Source organism: Hylobates moloch, unplaced genomic scaffold (assembly GCF_009828535.3).
Source record: "Hylobates moloch isolate HMO894 unplaced genomic scaffold, HMol_V3 SCAFFOLD_3, whole genome shotgun sequence".
In the NCBI taxonomy this organism is placed as follows: domain Eukaryota; kingdom Metazoa; phylum Chordata; class Mammalia; order Primates; family Hylobatidae; genus Hylobates; species Hylobates moloch.
Window position 1 is genome coordinate 39,502,714 of NW_026652278.1, and position 23,499 is coordinate 39,526,212.

The 23,499-nt window shown below is 41.8% G+C and overlaps 1 protein-coding gene and 1 pseudogene across 4 annotated transcripts in view; both read right to left on the reverse strand.

Annotated features, from left to right (window-relative positions):
• The window catches only part of PLCE1 (phospholipase C epsilon 1), a 350,498-nt gene that overhangs the window by 187,684 nt on the left and 139,315 nt on the right, over positions 1-23,499 (reverse strand). For all 4 annotated transcript variants that reach the window (XM_032136433.1, XM_032136449.1, XM_058436200.1 and 1 more), the window contains one exon: positions 16,950-17,238. In XM_032136433.1, the coding sequence (XP_031992324.1) occupies positions 16,950-17,238 (289 nt within the window). The remainder of the gene's footprint in view (positions 1-16,949; positions 17,239-23,499) is intronic.
• Positions 9,575-11,367, reverse strand: LOC116478160 (histone deacetylase 1-like; annotated as a pseudogene).

Consider the following 23,499-nt stretch of genomic DNA (forward strand, 5'->3'; position numbering starts at 1 on the left):
TAGCAGCATGGACCCCTTGGCACACGGGGGTAGATTTTTTACAATGGTGCTGTGTCGTAGTAAAAATGCCTCCATTCTTAACTGACTCTAATTTTCATTACATTTCATTTTTCTCCCAGTGATGCTAAATCTTCAAGACTAGTCCTTTTACTGTAACCAGTGTCAAGGTAGAGTGGAATGAACAGGGCCAAGGGGATTAAAGATCTGGGGTGCTGTGTGAGAGGTTAGAAAGTTCTGGCATAGACACGGCAGCCATGGCAGCCAACTCTTCTCGGACAACTAGTTTAATCTCTCGAAGTCCAGACATTCAGGGTAGAAGCAAGGAAGAGAATAAGCACTGGAGGTCCTACAAGTGGAAACCATTGGCAAGGCTGATCTGTGACCCACTTTTGATAAATGAGGTATGACGTCTACGCTTTGCTGAACATATCTGTTTCTGTGTTTCTGTGTGTCTGTATATCCTTTCCTTCCTTTTCCCTTTCCTTCCACTTCCTATAGTCCCTTTTCCTACCCTCTCTTCCTTCCATCCTTTCTCTCTTTTCCTTGGAAAGGAAAATTTTGCATTAAAAAATTCCAACTTCCTCATTGTTGAGCTAGAGAAGGAGAAAAGGGATTTATTTGCCCATGCATGATCCAACTGAACTAGGGAGGAAGACCAGAGAGACCTTCCAGGGCAGGTGAGAACTGATTGTGGCCAGTACAACTTGGAATAGCGATAAGGGCCAGGTGTGAATGGAAGAAATGAACCTTGAAAGCAAGAGCTGGGAGTAGCTGCTGTCCTGGATCCCTATCCTCCCAAGATTTGCCCTGACCTAGGGCCCAATGCACCTGCAAACCAGGACGCCCATTCCAGTTCCATTTCTCAAGGCCCCCTGTATGTTCCCCGCTCCTGCCAAACCTGACCCCTCCAGCCCCCATCCTGCAGCTAAGCCTTTGTTCTTGCCATTTCTGAGTGCCTTCTTTGCTCCATCTCCACTTTTTTTGGACAGTGTTCTAATCACTTTATATTCATTAATTTACTTTTTAACCCATTATAATTACCTGAGGCAAGTGTCTGCATTGTCCTATTTTACAGATAAGACGATGAAACTTAGAAGAGAAGAGTTAAGTAACTTGCCCCAGATCATGCAGTTTCTATATGGTTGATCTGGGACTTAGGTCTATCTGTCATCAAACTCCACATTCTTAATCACCAATTTTTGCCTTTTGTGTATCATGCTGCAATGTAACCACTGGTTCATGTCTGTCTCTTTGTTAATCTAAATCAACTCCTAGAATTAAGAACAGTGCTTATTTCATTGTTTTCATCCCTAGCTAGAACAGGGGTGGCAGGCATTCTGCAAACGTTTCCTATATTGTGCTACGTTCTATTATATTTCCTACAGGTAGACTAGAGGCAAGGTAAGAGCTCCATGATAGTTCAGATCACGCTTCTGTGAGCTATGGATTTGTGACCATCTAGGGCTTGGTTCTTAGCTGCTCTGTGCTTTGGTTTCCCATCTCTATGCCCATCTCCATCTTTAACACATTGTGAATATCAGGGAACTAGGGTATTGTTTCATTCTTCTTCAATCCAGCCCCCTCCGCTGTCACAATATGGTGCCTAGCATAGCATCCAGTCCACGGCAGGCACTCAATTGACTATTTATTGGATGAATGAACATTCATCATTCTCTACTCTGCTTCCTCTTTCCTTCTTTCTTTCTTTCTTTCTTTCTTTCTTTCTTTCTTTCTTTCTTTCTTTCTTTGCTCTCTCTTTCTTTCTCTCTCTCTCTCTCTTTCTCTCTTTCTTTCTTTCTTTCTTTCGAGGCAAGGTCTCCCTCTGTTGCCTAGGCTGGAGTGCAGTGGCGCCATCTTGGCTCACTGCGACCTCCACCTCCTGGGTTCAAGTGATTCTCCTGCCTCAGCCTCCCGAGTAGCTGGGATTACAGGCGCCTGCCACAATACCCGGCTGATTTTTGTAGTTTTAGTAGAGACAGAGTTTCCCCAAGTTGGCCAGGCTATTCTCGCACTCCTGACCTCAGGTGATCTGCCTGCCTCAGCCTCCCAAAGTGCTGGTATTACAGGCATAAGCCACCACGCCCGACCCTGCCTCCTCAACTTGAAAAAAAAAACTGGGATAAAAAGAGTGAAAATGATGCCACTTAACTGTTGGGGGAGAGAGACACAGCGTTTCTCTACATTCTGTGTGTAGAAAACTAGATCGTGAGGCTGGAAAGAGTGACAAAGGATATTGAAAATAGAAATAAGGTTGAGAACTTACCAAGGCCCTGTCCATGGAAAATGTGAATGCTACCTGGAACCTTTCCAGCCCAGTTCCTGAATCTTTTGTAACAAAAGGTCTAACTTGGGCTTTACTATACCATTAGCAGGGAAAATATAGTATGGTATACATTATAGGTTCAAAACACAATCCATTTGTGGATTTGCCACTGAGGCGTTAAGACATTTGAGAAAAGAACATAGGAAAGCACAGATAAAGCCACATCAGACTTGAGCTAGGCAGCCGAAACAAGACATTAACCCACTCGAAGACCCTTGAGGCCTCCAGCCTTTCCCCTTGGATAACTCTGAAAGGCGTCCAGTGAGTTCCGATTTGGGCAGGGGTTTGTTTATTCTGCTTGGTTCAAGTCAGGGCTACGGATCCCTAATGGTTTTCATGTCCCTAAAGGTTTTCCACGTTTGGTCAAGACCTATACTTTATGTAAGCCTGGAGAAGGCCTTGCACCCAGCTGCTCTCGCTGTGCCGACTGCGCTGAGAGTACTCAAATGCAGTGACTCAGGGGAGGAGTTTAGCAGCACGGACCCCTTGGCACGAGGCGGGAGATTTTTTACAATGGTGCTGTGTCATAGTAAAAATTCCTCCATTCTTAACTGAGTCTAATTTTTATTGCATTTGATTTTTCTCCCGGTGATGCTAAATTTTCAAGACTAGTCCTTTTACTATAACCAGTGTCTCATGCCAATGAAAGCTAAGTGGGCCCATGCTGGCTTCTGGCCCTCTATTTTCAGTATACCCAATTCCTAATCCAGGGAAAAGCATTCAGGTTTGTAAGGGCCACTCTCCTTCCTATAGAGGGTGCCTCCAGGCTATTGGTCCTAATGTGCCACTATTCAAAATTCAACCTGCTTAAGGGTCTGCAATGGCTCTCTAATGCTTTAGGTTCAAATTTTCACCTCATTCTCCAAACTGTAACCACAGCTACCAAATGAACTCTACCTCTCACTATGTCCATTGCATCATTTCTTCATTATCTCACAGTTGCTACACACATTCTCACCCTGGCACTATCTCACTTGCTTTCCCTGCTTGGAACGCTTCCTCTATCTCCCAGGAAGAACCCAACCAGAAGGTTGTTCACAGATGACCTGTCTGTGTTTACAGCTCTTCTCCCTTTTGTCCCAACTCCCAGTTCAGCCTCCTAAATCCTTGAACTGAAGTGCCCCAAAGCTTGTGTGAATCTCAGAATACAACTCCAGGGTCCAAAATGGAGATGCCTGCAGGACCAAGCAGGTAAAGGAAATGAGGCTAGAGCTGAGCGGGACACCACCTGGAGGTGGGGCCAGGTGTGTAGTAAAGAGGTGGTGTGTCTCATCTTGTGGGGGTTAGTATGGGTCACTGTCAGCCCATGGGCCAAGGGAGAATAGTGGCCCAGTGTCGCCAGAGAAGCCAGAACATTTTAATGCAAGATTCCCAATTTTTTAAAGTACTGCAACTGTCAAAGAAAAACACACATGGCTTGGATTTGGCCCATGAAGAAGGAATTTGTGTTCCTGCGGTATAAGTAAAACACTGCTACGACTCATAGACATCAGTGAGTATGGCATGGGGTAGAGGGAGCATTAACAGTCCACCTGGGCCTGGAGGGGACAGGTCTTCAATTCCCCTTTGTAGTCTACCCCATAAGCTTCCTTCTAAGTCCAACGTCTTGAAATACAGTTCCCAGGAAGTAGAGAGAGCTGGGTTACTAGCCATTATTCCTTTTCCCAACTCCTCAAAACAATTAAAGAGCATTTCAACTAACACCATCTCGGTCTTTATTTCAGAATAATCATTTATTTTCAAGTTCAATCTCCATGACTGTTTCAAATGTAAATATTTTAATTTGGGGTACAATGAGGGCTGGAAGGGGTGGTGCCCGTGGGGGCATCCCTACTTTATTTTGATGAGAATCATCCTTTTGAAATGTAAGTCTTATTGTGTCACTAGTTCTGCTTAAAACCCTCTGATGGCTTCCCATTGCTTCTAGAGCCCTTAACAAGAGCCCGTGTTATCTGGCAGTTTGTTTTGCCTCTCTCTATTTTTCATAGGCAAAAATATGAGGCTTAAATTAGATAACACTTTAAAAACACTTGTCACAGTGAGTGCCCAATACCTGTTAGTGCTTGTCATTCCAACTTCTCCAGACTTTATTGGCATAAGAAACCCTCCAGCTCACCACTCTCCGCCCAGACTTCAAACTTGCCATACTCTCTGCTGCCACTGGGCCTTTGCACATATGATTACTTCTGCCCAGACACTCTTCCAGCCCCTCTTCTCTTAGTTACCATTGATTTGACCACTTCTCTGCCTGTGTCCAATCAATGGCTTCTTTGGCAGAGTGAAATGTGTTTTACTTGGCCCATCAGCTAACAGGAGCTGCTTCTTTTCCCGTTTGATTGACTGTGCTATGCATATGTAACTATCAGTGGGAAGACTCCCAACTACCCTCATAGGTGTCTACATCAAAGAATGGAAGGATATCATTTCCTCAAAATCACTGGAGGTCTCTAGGGCAAGGGGGCAGCAGGTATGTGGGAGAATGATCAATTCTGTAGTCAAATGAACCTCCATTCAAATCTAAGGTTTAGTGTTACACTCTATGTATGCACACACACAGAGAGAGACACACACACACCCTGGTATAAGTCAGTGCACAGGATCCCTGAGTGGCAGATAATACTGGAGTGTTTCCTAGTAGTTAAGAACATGGCTTTGGGAATCAGAGAGGCTTAGGATCAAATACTGGCTTTGCTCCTACAAGCTGATCAACCCTAGTTAAGGATTTTGGTTCTAGACTTGGTAGTCTATCAGCCTAGATCTTGTGAGTTGCTAGGGTCTCTGAAACTTGTTATACTCTCTCTTACCCTCCATGTGCCCAGATCATCCACAACAACATCTACTTGAAATGGATTTTAGATGAGTCTGCTTATTGATGCCAAAATGTGTCTCTGAGTATAAACAGGGGCAAAATACCCGCTACTGTCACACAGGGTGTTTCTGGTGACTGTAAAATTCAAAGGTATATTCTCAGTGGTGTTTGAGCATACACTTGTTCAAAGAATCCCTTGTGACATTAACATTATAGAAAATATTTTTTTAAGTTTGTTGCCACAATGAAATATGAAGTTAAAAAGACAAAATACCAAATATATATTTCCAGTTGACAAAACTTGTTAGACTTTCCTGATGATAGTATAATATCTGTAATTAGAATTCAATCTACCAAAATCTAAACACCCTTAAAAATATCTTTTTATTATTTTAACTGTAATAATTTATTCACTGTTTCTTGGTTTGAAGACTCAATTCCAGTAGAAGTTTAAATTATGACTCAGACTATGGTGAGATATTCTCTTTTTTGTCCTCTTAAATATTTGCTACTGACCCACATGTTATTATAAACAGATTATAAGCATTTCATTATGTTCTATAAATGTTCCCAAGAGGAAGAATTTTCATAGCTCATTAAAATGAGGCTTATTCTTTAAAAACAATAAACAATTTAGAAACACTCAAAAGTATAAATGTCATGTACTGAAAAAAATCCTTTAATTTTATTGTAATGAGTAAGTCATCTTCATTAAAATATACAAGTTTTAACTGGAACACTAAATTTTGTCCCAGTCATAGATTTTTTAGACAAGGCTCCCAATACCAGGAGTAAATACTTAGCATCTTTCTACTCTGGAGGGAATAAAATAGAGATGATATCAGTGGAGAATTAAGTAAAAATAATAGAAGTTTCATAATATAGGTCAGGGCTTGTTTTCCCCGGTTAAATACCTGTTTACATTTCTTCAGGTACTTAAATGGTTGTAGAAACCTCAGCTGTCACTGAAGATGGTATAGGGACTTCCCTCTGGGGCCCTATATTCTGTGCTTATTTCAATTATAACATTTATACTATCTTAAAATTTGCATGTTTATTTGTCCATTTCCTCCATTTGTGGGTAAATCCCTCGAAAGTAAAGACTGTATTTTGTTTGCTGTTATATCCTTGGCACATAGTAGATGTTCAACAAATATTGGTCAAATGATTGAATTAATCAGTGGCCTAATGCATGGGAACTAAAGAAAATCTCGTAAAAGGAGTTACACAGGTGTGGCCTCCAGCCACTAGCTACCTCATCTCAGGTGTCCCAGAAGTTGCTAGTGCTCTAGGCCCACAGCCAGGGAAACCTGGAGGGTACTTGTCTTTTCTTGTACATCTACAACTGAGCTAACAGCAGAGTCTTTGATTTAAGGACAGAGGAATGCTGGCATTTCTAGGTGGTGGTGGCAATCCTCATTACTACCATCATCATCACCATCATCAGCCCAGCATGACCATCATCGTCATAAGATTGGTTGAACATACATTAGGTAACAGATACTATGCCAAGCTGTTTTTATTTTTAATTTTTAAAGTTTTTGTAGAGAGAGAGTCTCGCTCCATCACCCAGGTGGACAGAGTGCAGTGGCAGGATCATAGTGCACTGCAGCTTCAAATTCCTGGGCTACAGTGATTCTACAGCCTCAGCCTTCTGAATAGCTGGAACCACAGGCACACACCACCACATCTGGCTGGCTTTTTTTTTTTTTTTTTTTTGAGACAGCATCTCTCCATGTTGCCTACACTGGTCTTGAACTTCTGGCCTAAAGTGATCTTCTTGCCTTTGCCTCCCAGAGTACAGAGATTACAGGCCTGAGCCACCTGGCCTAAGTTCTTTATATACATTGTCACACTTATTCCTCAAAACAACTCTCCGAAGTTGTTGCTTTTATTCCCATTTTGTAGATGCAGAAACTGAAGCCTAGAAGTACAATCACCTGAATAGGATGACCCAATGTTGAAGTCAAGACTCAAATCCAAAACACAATGAGGCTCACATTCAAAGGCCTCTCTTGGAGGTAACCACTTCTGCAGAGTCTGCATCTATTCTCTGGCATTTTAAAGAACTATTGTTTTACTTAAATATTCAGTAAGTTTTGGAGGGAAGCTTTGGAATCTAATGGTTGTTTTTTTGGATGCAGTGTTTCAAACAACTATTTTGCAAATAAATTTCTGCAATATGGTCCATTCTGAGTCTCTGTAATCAGGACTTGACATTTTTATAACCAGCTCAGATACGTAAACCCAAAGTGTCTGTCTGGTGTTGCTGTCCACACCAGTCATCTTTCTGACTGCATTAATTAGGATTTAACCAACTTTCAATTACCCGATCTTCCTTCTTTCCTTCCCCTCCCTCCCTCCCTCCCTCTCTTCCTTCTTTCTTCCTTCCCTCCCTCCCTCCTATCTTCTTTCCTTCCTTCTTTCTTTCCTCCCTTCCTCCCTTTCTCCCTTCCTTTCTCCTTCCCTTTGCCTTTCCTTAGCCTTCCCTTCACCTTCCCTTCTCCTTCTTCTCCCTCTCCCTCTCCCTCTCTCTCTTTTTGGTGTCAAAACTTTATGGAGAATTAGGCTATAATTTGTTCCTTTCATAAGCTAGTTTCTTGGAGCAAAATTAGGGCACATAAGAGAATTAAATGGAATCAGTCTCCCAGCTCAAAATGGGTAAATTCACACCTAGGAATGGAGTGCTATGTTCAGGTCACACCTGGTGACGGAGTCATATTCCTTGGTCACAACTGGTATGGAGTCGTATTCTTAGGTTACATCCAGGTGTAATGTCACATTCCTGGATGATACTCGACCACCTGTGGTCCTAAAACAGGTTTTTGTCCTGTGCCTACCAAGCTTCCTGGCCCTATGACCTACTCATACCACCTTTAATGTAGCAGTCTAGCACTTTATGAATTCTCTTTAGGTGGTAAGGGCTACTTCAGTAGACCTGAAACCTAATATTACATTTTCTCTGGAATGAGAAATATTATCTTACAAGTTGAAGACTTCCAGATGTGATCTTCTCCATTCTTAGGTGCCATAGCACTAGGCCACAGAGGGCAGCTAATGAATACTTTTTAGTTGATTAACTGGTACAGAAACACACCCAATATTACATTAAAGCATACTTTTAGATACCAAGAAAATAATTTCAAGGTCACAATACTAACAAGTCAGGATATTTCTTTAAATAAACAAATCTTGGAATTAGAGCTATGCACATGCCTTCCTTGCCTGGTAGGCATGTAAAGGGTAATTGTTTTGATTTTGAGGAAGTCAACTAAGCCAGCCTTTACAAACTAAATTATTTATGAGGTATAATCATGTAGTTCAAATGTGTATGTGTATTCCTAGTATAACTTCTTGTTTTTTATTCAAAGCTATTAACTTTAGAGAAAGATACAAATAGAATATACAAGCTTATTGTAGTGAAAGAAAATAAGTTGAAAACTTGATGGGAGTCTCACTGTGTTGCCCAGGCTGGAGTACAGTGGCGTGTTCTCAGCTCACTGCAACCTCCTCCTCCCAGGTTCAAGTGACTCTCATGCCTCAGCCTCCTAACTAGCTGGGACTACAGGTGTATGCCACCATGCCTGGTTAATTTTTTTTTTTTTTTTGTATTTTCAGGAGAGACGGGGTTTCATCATGTTAGTCCTGCTGGTCTCAAACTTCTGACCTCAAGTGATCTGCTCGCCTCGACCTCTCAAAGTGCTGGTAGACTTTTCTATCTGAAATAAAATATTCCCTCTTTTCAAACAAAAATATTGTATCTGTAAGGTATTTTTGTTTTCATATCAATATTCTATTTATAGCTGACATATGATAAATAACTTTAATATAGCTAAATATAGTCTACAGACACACATACCACACACTCAGACTGGTTAAAAATGAACAGTTTAGTTTTTTTTTCTAATACATAATGTATTATTATTTTTTAAAATAGAAATGTACCATTTTATTACAAAGTCTCACAAAAAGAAAATAGTATCCAAAAAAGGAAACTAGACTACCAATCTGCACCTGCAGAATTGGAGGAACAGAGAGGGCAGGCAGTGTGAGCTTCTTGGCTTACCTGAGGACAGTGGGGAGGTATCAGAACAGAACCAATCTAAAACGTCTAATATTACCTTAGGAACCTGGAAAGAACAGAGGATCCTTGGAGATCCAGCCACCCCTTCTAGAATGCTAATAAGGACTCCTTTCCAAAACTACTATATGGCTACCTACAAGTATCCCTTCCACCCAGACCTGGCTCCCTTTATCGTTCAAAGTTAAGAACTGGGGAGGAAAGTGGGGCAAGGCAGCTCCTGGAAGAGCTCACCCAGCACAGCTGCCCTGGACTCAGGACCCTGGTTTCTGTCTTTCACTCTAGTCCCCAAGATATTTATATTTAGTAAATAAAAATTTACTAATAGTCTAGAGAAAAAGAAAATATAAAATCTACGTTGTTAGGGGACCCAGCAAGAAGCCAGAGCTGGAAAGGCCTGCTCAGCCAACTTGACATCCTTCTGGGCCCCTTTGGCCTCTGGCTTCTCCTTGGTCTTCTCCTCTGCTGTGACTTCTTCTCTTTTGGGTCTTTCTCTCTTTCATCCTGTTTAGACCCACTTGGCTTTTTTGAAGTTGGAAGAGTTCTTGCAGCCACCCTTTCCCTCTTCATCAGAGTCAGAGAATTCATCCTCACAGGCAATTTGTTGTTTTTGTTTTTGTTTTTTGAGATGGAGTCTCGCTCTGTCACCCAGGCTGCAATGCAATGGCCCAATCTCGGCTCACTGCAACCTCCGCCTCCCAGGTTCAAGTGATCCTCCTGCCTCAGCCTCCTGAGTAGCTGGGATCACAGGCACGCGCCACTATGCCCAGCTAACTGTTGTTATTTTTAGTAGAGATGTGGTTTCACCATGTTGGCCAGGTTGGCCTCGAACTCCTGACCTCAGGTGATCCACCTGCCTTGGCCTCCCAAAGTGTGGGGATTACAGGCATGAGCCACCATGCCCGGCCTCACAGGCAGTTTGTTTGTCAGAGGAACAGATGGAGATGCACTTGTCAGGGTCTTCGTCCTTGTTGTCACTCTCTTCTAGGTTACATCCTCAGCAAGAGCCCACATTTGGGCCCTAGGTGTGTGGGGCAGCATTCTCAGGTTTCCAGACAGTTGCTGTTTGATCTTCTCCAGGCATCATTAGTGATCTGGTTAGTTATATTGGAAAGATTGATATGAAGCTTGAAATCTGGTCCGAAGTATTTGAAATAGTCATTATATGGGAGCTCATTATGGATCTCTGTGTCCAGGGCCACAGCTGTTTCCTATGTCCAGCAGCAGGTGACATTGTGAATGATGTAACACCTCCTCCTAGCATCAGCATCAGCAAGATGAAGCTCATAACAAATTCCACACACTTGACATGCCCTTTGATGTTCAGATTGAAGCAACCTAACTGATCCCCAGATGAAGTCTGAGTCACGCTGTATGACCACAGCACTAGGCTGGAATATCTCCATTACTTCGGACATATCTGGCTTGAAAATGGCCTCACAGGATTCATTATCAATCCCATCTCAGAGTGGGTAGTTAATAGCATAATACTTGCCTTTTTCAGCCCCAATATCCCATAGGTCCTCAGTTCCTGGGAAGTACTCTCCTCATTTATGAAAGGACACAGTCGTGACCCAGTCTGTGGCATAGAAGGCCTCTTCCATGCCATCACCGTGGCACGGAAGGTCAATACGCACAATATGCACTGTGGAACATCAAGGTCAATAAGCAGCACCCCCTGGTGATTCTCTAAGCAGGTCCAGGAGGGCCAAGACTGTATCATTGACATAGCAGAAGCCAGATGCCTCAGACTTCTTTGCATGGTGCAGTCTGGTTCATGGTGATGTCTGTCTGCTGCTCATTAAGTTTCACAGAACTTGCCACAGAGCCGCCCACAGACAACTGACGAAACTCAAAGAGGCCATCAAATACTGGACAGTCCTCACCAATGTTGAATCTCTGTGCCTGCTGGCTGTACTCCGACATGTTATCAGGACGAATGGAGTGCAAGGATTTAATGTAGTCATCACTGTGGTACTTGGTCATCTCCTCGGCATTGGCTTTGTGAGGGCAATAGATTTTCATTTTTCAGTGGAGACTATAGTTGAGCAGCGAATTATGAATCATGCAGAATTGGTAAACCTTCACTGAGTGGCTTTGTCCAACATTCTCATCATAGTAGTAACAGACTTTCCTCCTGGCACCCTGTGTCTGCACTATCTTGCTGGCCTCCATCTGTCAGAAAGATGGCAGACGGCTTGCTGGCCTCAGCAGGTCCATCTGCCCTCCACTGTATTACACAATTTAAATATGAATAACTATGTTTTGTCCTGGTTATATGTAACACTTAATCCTTTAATTTATGTGCTTTACTCAGAAACAATTTGAGAAGGAAAAATTGAGTTTAACACACTCAGTTTATTATGTTGGCTGGTACAATATGCATATTTGAAAACACTTAGCTGCCTTATATGAAAAATCCTCTTGTCATCACTTTATTTTTCTAATTTTGCCATTTTTAGTACTTCACATTACCATCAGTTATCTCAATTTTTTCTCTCCCTTTTAACTTTATCTTGTTTTTATAATTTTCAGTAGGTAAAACACTAAAAGAAAAGAAAAAGCAGGTGATAGCTTTGAAAATTTCTTCCTAATTATCGAAGTCAGTAATTATTTTGACTGCCACTGCTGTAAGGCGTTAGTCCTGGGATTCTAACAAGATTAATGGGGAGAGGGAAAAGGGCACAGGGACAGGAAGTGGAAGGATCTTTTTTTTTCTTTTTTTTTTTTTTTGAGATGGAGTCTTGCTCTGTCACCCAGGCTGGAGTGCAGTGGTGCAATCTTGGCTCACTGCAAGCTCCACCTCCCAGGTTCACACCATTCTCCTGCCTCAGCCTCCCAAGTAGCTGGGACTACAGGCGCCCGCCACCATACCCGGCAAATTTTTTTTGTATTTTTAGTAGAGATGGTGTTTTACCATGTTAGCCAGGATGGTCTTGATCTCCTGACCTCGTGATCTGCCCGCCTCGGCCTCCCAAAGTGCTGGGATTACAGGCGTGAGCCACCACACCCGGCCGGAAGGATCTTAATGTATCAAACTAGTGGAAGTTCCTGACTGAAAGGTAAAGGCGCTCTGTTTTTCCACTTTGAGACAGCACACCCTTATGATAAGGGCATACCCTTGTGGACCAATGCTTCATATAAGAAAGCGTCTCTGGTTATTTGGCAAACCTTCAGCTTTATAGGCAGAAGACCTTTGGTGGCACTGAAGGCAGAAAAGCAGGCATGTTTATGTTCCGATTATTGGCCTTCTGTATCAATCCATAAAGCCCCAAGGCTGCAGAATTCTGGACAATCAAGCCTCGAGTTACCAATTCTTGACTTGTGAATAACAATCAACTTGTTGGACATTTCCTTCTATTCTCGCCTAGTACAGGTGACCACGACCCCCATCTCATAATCATAACCACTTCCAGAAGAGGAGTGTTTCGGTTCTTTCTTACATCCTAATAGACTAGGGAGGGGGATGAAAGACCTGCAAAACATGCCCTTTTTCTCAATTATTTCTTCTTATGATAAAATACATACAACATAAAATTTACTGTCTCAACATTTTTAAGTGTACAATTCAGTGGTATTAAGTAAATTCATATTGCTGTGCAACTATCACCACCAGTAAGCTCCAGAACTCTTCATCTGGCAAAACAGAAACTCTATAGCCTGTAAACACTAACTTCCCATTCCCATTGCCCTTCCTCATCCCCTGGTAACCGCCTTTCTGCTTAAGGTCTCTATGATTTTGACTACCCTAAGTACTTCATATAAGGGAAATCATACAGCATTTGTTTTTCCCTGTTCCTTTTTTCTCTACCTTTACCAACTCCATTTAATTCACTTCAAACATGTTTTCTCTTATGGAAGAGGTTATTCTTTTGAACTTATTCCTTTTTCTTTATCTCTGGGAAAAAATTTAAATCTTGTGCTACCTCCTTCCATCCTTCTTCATACCATTTCTAAGCATCACGTTAAAAAACATTAGGGAAAAAGTTACTAGGGTAATTTTCTGACTCCTTCATATGGGTACAAGTTTTGAAGTGTAATTAGCCATAACAAAAAGCTACAGCTGCCAACATCTAAAATCTCAGAAATGGCTAAAAGTCCTTTTCGAAATCTCCAAAAAGTTTTAACTCTTTACTCATCTTTAATAAAATTATTGCCCCTCAACAAGAAATGTCTTCTAACTCACCTCTATTGCTTTTTCTTTGAGGCTAATGCTCAGTATTCCAACAATAGTGTTTTCCTCTTTATTTCATGGGAAATGTGCAGACTACAACTGTGTTATGGGTTACAGAGGTTTTTGAGGACTAGAGTCTGTGAACCAAATCACGTTTAATACTGCTTATCCAGGAAAGTGTTCTAAGTTCTATATCGCTCCTGGGAAATGAACTTGTAGAATATAACCCATTTATAAACTGAAGACTAAGAGTGTATTATATATTCCCCAATAGCTAAAAGCTGTTGGCCAAATCTATGCCACAGGACACATACTGAAGAAGAAAAAAAGCTGACAACCACATCACAGCAGCTGCATGTACTCCTGAACCCCTGGAAGAGTACATGGCCATCACAGCTCAAGACCCACTAACCAATATGCTGATCCTACAGATTCTGTAAACACTCTTTGACTTTGAAGACTCATCTTTTTTTTTTTACTTAATTTTTTTAAGTTGACAAATACAAATTATATATATTTGTAATATACAACATGATGTTTTATAATATGTATACATTGTGGAATGGTTCAATTGAGCTAACTAACATATGCTTTACCTCACATACTTATCATTTTTGGTGGTGAAAAACCCATCTGGTTTTCTAATGCATTTTCTTCCACTGCATGTTAAAGGAATATGTTTAACTGAGGCATGTAAAGACTTTGAAAACCAAACGGGAGAGGATGCTGAAATTGCAAAAGGTTTGCAAGATAGTAAGTCAGAACTACAGAAATAAGCTTGGAGCGGAAGGCAACCAGCTAATTGTATTATTCAGCAGGAGTTTCTAGAGGGTTCTCAGAAATCACCAAAGAGCTGCAAAGCAAAAAGTTAAAGAAACTTCCAACTCTTGCATAAAACACCAATTTAAAGATAACACATTAGCTGACAGTCTGGTGAGTGTCAGAGCTAGAAATATTGATCTATGAGGTTCTATTTCGAACAGGGAAGTGCAAATACAATTGAAGTCAAATTATGATCAGGGCCACAGATGCACACACCAGCAGTCTCCTTATTTCTCTCCACAGATCTGTGGAAGACTAGAGGCATGCCTGCCTTGGTTGGGCAGCCTGGAGATCCGTTTCTTAACAATTAATGGAGAAGAAAGAATGTGGCTTTTATTGACTTTTCTTTGTTTGAGGTTTCACATTTCAGGCCAAGCCATTCCTCATAGAGAACATCAAATTGCTATCCAAACTCTTTGTACACTGAAGAGCCACTTCCACATTATTTGGCACTTATCTCTCTGCAGTTTCCTATATTATTATTTGATTACTTGGTGTATGCAAATCTGGACTCCTCATTAAGAGGATGGACACCTTAAAGGCAAGTAAACTGACTTACACTTCATTAGGCTCCCCCATAACACCTACACACTACTGAGCACAAAATGAGTTAATAAAAATTGTATATATTTGTCATGTAAAACATGATGTTTTGAAATATGTATACCTTGTGGAATGGTTCAGTTGAGCTAACTAACATATGCTTTACATACTTATAATTGTTTGTGGTAAGAAACCCATCTGGTTTTTTCATGCATTTTATTCCACTGATTGTTAAAGAAATATGTCTAACTGAGGCACATAAAGACTTTGAGGCCATGTGCAGTGGCTCACACCTGTAATCCCAGCATTTTGAGAGGCCGAGATGGACAGATCACCTGAGGTCAGGAGTTTGAGAACAGCCTGGCCAACATGGCAAAACCCTGTCTCTACTAAAAATACAAAAATTAGCCAGACAAGGTGGCATGTACCTGTGGTCCCAGCTACTCGGGCGGCTGAGGCACGAGAAACTTGAACTTGGGAGGCAGAGGCTGCAGTGAGCCAAGATCACGCCACTGCACTCCAGTCTGGGCGACAGAGTAAGACTGCATCTCAAAAAGAAAAAAAAAAAAGACTTTGAAAACCAAATGGGAGGGGTTTAGTCTACACATGTTGATTAACTCATGGGATAAGGCCCTGGCATACAATCACAAGCATTAAGACAATGCCAATTCCACATGCCAATCTCAGCCCAACTTCTTGGGAAGAGTATGATGAAGAATGCAGGCTTGGCGCTCTCTAGGTGCCACATCGGAGGGGAGAAACCTTGAATCCTGTGTGTAGGGAAAACAGCTTACCACCTAGAGACTATAAATTCCATGAGGGCAGGAATTATGTTTTGTTCCCTTTCCAGGAACTAACACCTAACAGGGGCTCAAAAATGTGTTGAATGGCTGAAAAACATGAAGCCATTAGAGTTCCCACATCTTCTGTTATTCTTCATTCATTTATAACCAATCCCCTGAAGTTCGGGCGACTCCAGAAAACAAACCAACTTGGCACCCAACATAGTACACAAGGAGGTTACGGTATTCCTCTTAGGCCTGTCTAGAGGTGTGTGTGGGTAGGAATGGAGAAGGCTGAGGATCAAGGAGGAAGGTCACTGGCCTGCTGGCCTTGGGTCTCAGGACTTGCTATGGAGGGACAACAGCTGCTGTCAGATTGAGTTCTGGCAACCCCCAGGCATTGGAATGCTGCTTTGCATGGTCCCTGTCTGGTTGGCAGCTTCCTGCCAGGGAAGGCTGCCAAGCAGCTTGTGACAGCTATGCAGTGTACAAGTTTCCAAGGTTCTTTCGTGCACTGCCATTTCTGACCTGCTTGTCTGCTGCTTGTGGGAAGTAGCTGGGAAGTTCAAATGCCAAGGGACCCCACTCTCCATTGGCTTTCATCTTTCAGTGGGATGCCTGCCTATCATGTCCTTTAAGATGGGAGTAGCTGGAAGATGGCCTTTGGCTTTTCTGGTCAATAGAGACCTATTAATTCTATGTATGAAGAAGATCTATATTTCACTCTGCTCCCAACCACAGTGGGTTTTCAATATGACTGCTTGACCATATTTGTTTCCTAGCATCTTATCACAGTAATTGACATTTGTCATAAACTACCACTAGGAGAAACTACCTGCCTGAATCATTAAAAAAATATATTAAAGATAGCATTTTAACCATTCACTTCATTTGAAAAAAAGTTTCAAAAAAAAATTTTTTTTTTGAGACGGAGTCTCGCTCTGTTGCCCAGGCTGGAGTGCAGTGGCGTGATCTCGGCTCACTGCAAGCTCCACCTCTCGGGTTCACGCTATTCTCCTGCGTCAGCCTCCTGAGTAACTGGGACTACAGGCACCGGCCACCACCCTTGGCTAATTTTTTGTATTTTTAGTAGAGACGGGGTTCCACCGTGTTAGCCAGGATGGTCTCGATCTCCTGACCTTGTGATCCGCCTGTCTTGGCCTCCCATAGTGCTAGGATTACAGGCGTGAGCCACCGCGCCCGGCCGCAAAATCTTAATGATTACTATTTGGAATGTTGACACCTTAGAGGATTTTAATAAGGGACCACCCTTTTATATTCTCTTAAAGAAGCGACTTTTACTTAAAGTCGCTGAGAAGTGAACTCAATTCTCCATCAGGAGATGCATAAATCTTAACTTAGATCCTTCTCTGTAGTCAAAGATAGAAAGTTAAAAGTGAAATTTCAGGCATTACCTTTCAGCATCATTCGTCCAGTGGATCCTCCAAAAGTACTGAGAAGGCCACTTCTTGCTCCCAAAGACGTGGTTGCTTCTAGGAGAGAACCGGTGATGTACTGCGATATTGAAGTCCTTTGGAGGGTGGCGCGATACTCACATACAGTGTCTCGGACACATTGCTTTAAGCATGGACCAACACTTATCCTTCCATGGGCTGTCTCGGAGGCTGGGAGCTTGGTGAAGAAATGGAGTAGAGATCCAATTGTATTTTCTGTTTCTTCTCCTCTTCTCACTGCATTGTAGATCTGTGAATAGCACAAAGTACAGGAAGTATTAATCTAGTTTCTTAGGAAAGCAAATTAACTTGTTGACAAAATGCCAAGATGACTTATTAAGAAAGAAGGCTCAGATGCTCCAAGTGCAAACACTGTGAGCACGCGGCTCATGCATTAACCTGAACATTCTACAGACACCGTCTATTTGGAAAAGCTCTGTGTAGTTATAAAATAGGTCATTCAAACAACTCTGCTATCAAACAGAGAACTTACAAGTCATACCGACCAAAAATACATTCAGTTCAAACTTCTCCTCAGCAGAGCAAAGCTCTTCTGCAGAGAGATGAAGGCAAACCTTTCCTTCTGGTTTTCCTGGACATTCCTGAATGACTGTCCCAGGTGTGTCTCCCTCCATGGAGTGTTTCAGCCTGACTTTTATGAGAAATCTTTTCTCCATGCTTAAACTGAAATGAGGATGAGAGGGTCATGGGGAAAGAGAACTTCCCTATTTCCCCTTTGGGCATGATCCTTCAAACTGTCAGCTAAGATCAAAGTATTTGAATCATTTTTTCTCACTTCCTCCTCCCTCACCTCCCATATCCAATGAGTTGACAGATCCTGCTCACTCTTCTTGCCCCATCTATGTCACTGTCACTATCCAGATTTCTTCTCCCTTTATCACCCGAATTCACCAAGCATTGTCTCAAGAAGATTGCACTGTTAGGACGGGTTCCTAACCATGTCTCCAATCTATTTCAATGCAGTCATTCAATGTGCATGTATATAGACCCTGCTCTGTGCAAGGCAGTGTGTCGGAAGATGTGGGGAAAGTGCAAGGGGCAGCACACACCTCTTGTGCTGCTGCAGGATTTCACAATATTCGATGAGTCCTGAAAATTATAAGGTTTGACATTATTGAAGGGAGGACTTGGAATTTGTTAAGCATTCTGAGAAGCCAGAGACTTCTGGATAGTGTGTAAACGAACAGAGGAGACACATAACATGCAATGAGGTAATTCAGCTCTCTGATGGGGGAATAAAGGTGTACTACATTGTGCTGTCTCTATCATGTCACCTTGAGCACCTTGCCTTGGCTGACTTGTCATTCATTCATCAAACCAACAAATAGTTACTGTTTATATACCAGAAACTATGACAGGGCTGGATAAATAAAATAGGTTCTCTCCTCAGAGTTCGCAGTCTAGTAAAGGAGACAGAAAAGCCAAGAGCTTAGAGTAGTGTGGAAATGAAGGTCACCTCCTTTGGTGAACGGCCAGGGAGTAGAAGACTCTCACTGCCCTGCGAGCCAGGCATGTGCCCCCATGATGTTGCATCCTCCAAATCTCACTCACGAGGGCCTCTCTTGAGCTGTGCTAGGTCCTTATGATACCCCAGAATGCACTGAGTCCTATGATATACAAACTGTGTAGACCCTAACTAGATTTTATCTGTCTTCCTCTGTCTGGTGGTATATATTTGCCACTTGAAGGCACAGTGTGATTCTTACCTTTAATTCTCTGTCATTAAATTTCTAGTGGCCAGCATGGCCATGGAGATGGTGTGCTGGGACAGAAAGAGCCCAGGCTTGGGGTCAGGTACATGAGGTCAGGTACACTTGACTCAACCTTCACCAGATAGAGAGCTAGTCGTAAGTGTGAACAAGCTGAAATGTTTCAAGACAGCTCCCTCCTCTGTAAAATGGGGATAATAACACTCTTCTTAGGGAGATTCTGGGATTCACCAAGATAAACATGTAATATACTAAGCCTAGTGTCTAGAAATAATGCTCTTTACTGTTGAGCAAGTCTATAAAAGAGAATACACTCTTTTACCCTCAATGAATAATTGAATAATAGGTGGTTGTATAACTATAGACTACAATCTATGAAATGCAATGTGATTGGAGTTATGCCCTTGCTCTTCTGTGTTTCTGGGCAATATTATTCTAACCTTATTTGGGTGTACTGTGAGGTCAAATGGGGGTAGAGAGCTGCAGATCTCAAGACGTAGTTTTATTCTCTTGGCTCCAAATCATACAGGCCGTCTCCAACACACTAAGTCCCATGCAAGTCCTTCAGAAGTAACTGCTCCAGTTGTGTAAGGAAAAGAACTGACTGGTGGCTTGATGGCTAAGGAAGGCTTAATAGGGAAAGCAGGGGTTGACCTGTGCCTTGGAAAGCAGGCATGTCTCTAATTGGAGCAGCTGGGGTGACAACTCACCATGCAAGCAATAAGGACAGCCAGTGGAGCAGGGTGTTTAGAGCAGGGAGTAAGCGTAGGAAATAACTGGGGAATGAGAAAGGCCAGGGAACAACTGGGGAATAAGAAAGGTCAGTTAGCCTGATAAAGGAGACCTGGAATGTTAAAGCAAAGAGCCTTCACCCATCAGATGAGGGCACCCCTTGATTTTTTTTTTTTTTGCTGGTTTGTTTTCAGCAAAGGAATGATGCTAAAATGGTTTTGTCTTCAGAAGATTACTAAGCTGGCAATTCCTAGTTCCTAATAGGTTGGCCTACTTTCTTTACTTGCCAAGCTGCTGTGCTGGCTCATTGTGCATTCGCTCACTACCATGTGCATTCCAGTCTCCACATCAGGCCTCCATAGACTCCCAGTGACTCATTCAGTCTCTTATCCAGCTTTTCCAAGGTGTTTTCCTCAAAACATTCTATCTACAAGGGATTGTATGACCTAAGGACTCCTTGATCATGAAAGTTTAAAAAATCTCAGTAAATCTCTTCTCCTTTTGGAGATTTACATTGCATAATAGAATATTAAAGACAATTAGAAGAGTCAGAGTAAAGAAATTATTTTAATTTGCTTAGCTGAGTATTTCCCATGTTATTGATCATTTTTTTAAAGAACACAGCCTGTAGATGTAGTGCTGTGCCAAATAATTAATTTGCTTTAATCTAATAACCTTTTCTTATTCCCATTTCTTTGACCTCTGCAGAATCTCTGAAATAGGCAATCATCCATCCTTCTTGAAGTCTTTCATCTCTCGTCATCTCGTTGTTCCATCTCTGCCTTATTCTGCATGTCCCCTTCCACTTTGGGCCTTCAGGACAGTTACAATGCAATAGAAAGGTGCCAACAAGTGCCTAATGTAGGGAAGTCACAAATCAATTGACCACGGGCCAGATTCAGTCAACAGACCTGTTTCATCCGACATACACTGTTTAAATTCAGGAAAGTTTTACATATACATCTGAAGTTCCAGCATCTCCTGAATAATGAAACAATCTGGTAACACTGAGCATTTCTACATGGTATCAAATGGCTAGATCTTCTACTGTTAGATGGGGCATGAGTTCTCCACTGGATGCCAGTGCCCACCATTCTTTAGTGATCACACCTGGACAATATCTGGTCGCCATTAGTATATGTGTTTGTGACCCTGTCTTAATAAAATACAGATATGGATGTAGATATTTACAACAAACATGTACTGAGCTCCTCCAATGTGTCCTCTGTGTGTTCTTGCCTGTGCTAGTTGCTGAGGATAGAGAGAAAGCCACAGTCTCTGATATCAAAAGGTATTGCAAGTCACCTTCAAGAAACTATTAGTAAACATATATAAATAAACATAAATTTATATATGTAAATATTTATATAAACATATATAAATGTATATATTATATATGTATATATGTATGTATATGTAAATATATATAAATATGTATATATTAAGTAATATTTCAACATTGTTATCAGCCACATGTTTCCAAGCCCCAAACTTGTCTGAAGAAATAAAAGATGAAGTGCTCTATGAATGAAGCTCTGAACTTCCATCACCATTGCCAATACCCTCACCACAAAGAACCAGAAAGAGATAAAAAAATTACCACCAAGATCTGGAATGATGCATCCCAGTCACACCAATCCTGGATGAGAGAAACTCAAGGTGCTTTGCTGGAAAAATGCTGAAGTGTGGACAAACTGGTGGTAGATATGGCAATGTTCAGGGAACCAGTCAAAATCAAGGTATTGACCAGGCACAGTGGCTGACACCTGTAATCCCAGCACTTTGGGAGGCCGAAGTGGGTGGATCACAAGGTCAGAAGATCAAGACCAGCCTGGCCAACATGGTAAAACCCCGTCTCTGCTAAAAACACAAAAATGAGTTGGGTGTGGTGGCACGTGCCTGTAATCTCAGCTACTCGGGAGGCTGAGGCACGAGAATCGCTTGAACCCAGGAGGCAAAGGTTGCAGTAAGCCGAGATTGCACCACTGCACTCCAGCCTGGCGACAGAGTGAGACTCAGTCTCAAAAAAAAAAAAAAATCAAGGTATTATCTCTTCCTAGATCACTCAGTTATGAAAAAGAAAAAATCACGGAAAAGCCCACATATAGAGTGTAGAGACAGTAGAGAACAGTCATTACAAGTATGGCTCTGGAGCATTGGTTTGAATTCCAGCTCCCATGCTTCCCAGCTGTGTGACCTTGGATAAGTTGCTTTGCCATTCTGTGCCTCAGTTTCCTTTTCTCCAATATAGGATATAATAGTATCTGCCTCATAAGATTGTGGCTAGAATTACAAGCTTTGATAAATGTAATATGATTAGAACAGCATCTGGCACTTAGTAAGTGCTCAACAAATACTAGTTTTTATGATGACAGTGATGATGAGGATTGTGGCAGGCTACAAAAATGGCCGCGAATTATTTCCTTCACTGACACTGGGCTGGAACGGTGATTTCCTTAACTAATGGAAATTTAGCAAATGTGATGCAAGCAGTCTTGAAAAATACCTGTACATCAGAGATTGCTCTCTCTTGTTGCTTTTGGCAACTCTGCAACAACTGCGATGTGAAGAAGCCTGAACTAGATTGTGGCAGGATGAAAGACCATGGCCCAGTCACCCCTGTCACCTTGGCTGATAACTTGCCAACAGCCAGACACATAATGAAACCATTCTAGATCCTAGATCATCCACTTGCCAGTCCAACTGCTGCCACAGATGCATGAGAGAGCCCAGCGGAGATCAGTTGATCCAGACTAGAACTACCCAACTAATTCACAGAATCGTGGGCTAAATAAATGATTGTTGTGAAAAGTCGGTAAGTTTTGGGAGTGCTTTGTTACACAGCAGATGTTAACTGACACAATGATGATGTGTTTGGAACCATAATAAGTATTTTAATTACATAACAATTGAATCCACACACTAATCTATAAAGTTGATTCATTTTGTAGATGGGAAAGTAAGCCTAGAGAGGTAGAGAAATACAGTCAGCCTTACACACCTAGTAAGAGGCTATGCCAGGATAGAAACCCAGATTTCTCTAACTCTGTGGTCCAGCTTTATCCATTGCACTATCCATTGTCACACTCAAAGCCCAACAGTGGGATAAAGATCACACTGTTAGGGGTGATCTTGGTAAGAGGTTTAGGTGATGTTTACAATGCTGTTGTTATTGTCTTTATTCGTGATAATTCCTTTCATGGCCACTCTCAATTCCTTTTGAAAATAGTCAAGTTAAGTCTAATGAATGACCAATTATGCTTCCTTTATGTGGAGATTTATAGTTTTAAATTATACAGTCACAAATGAGAGAAATTCAAGGTTAATATGGTGATGGAAAGTGCTGAAAACTAGACAGACTACTGCCCTACATAGGCCAATATCTTTTTTGAAACAAAATCCAACACATCACAACATGGCATCCACACTTGCTAGACAGCTATGTGAGCATTCATTTACTCAACAAGTGATGTATATTTACTGAGCACATACATTGTGCTAAGCTCAACTGCTGGTGTTCTACCAGTGAGCAAGACGAGCTTCATTTTCATGGGGAAGGCAGACAATAAACAAGTAGACCAAATAAATTAGTAAAAAATTGTAGGTTATTATATATTATCAAAATATATTTCTACAGGACTTGCCGAAGTCATTGGGAGGAAAGGAAAGGAGTCAAAGTTTTTATATTTGGTCATTGCTAAGTTTTTAGAGATGTAGGCTTTATATAGAGAACTATAGATCAATGTCGCAAACTGTGAATGCATCCTTCCGTGGGATTACACTCCTCCCATTATGGTAGGTGCTGTGAAATGACATGGCCCGGAGTGGTTTGGGCAAAATATTTGACACGATAAAGTGACTTAGAGAAAAGCAAGCAATGCTTAGATAACACTTGCATAAACACTTAAAAAGGCATTTGCAGTTCCTTGTGACTCATGAAAGAGGGATGCCATATAGAAGCCAGTACTAGGATGTGGAGTTTAGGCCCAAAACAAAAGAAAACAAGCATACTGAGGCTGAAAAGAGCTGGGGTAATTCAGATGGAGACA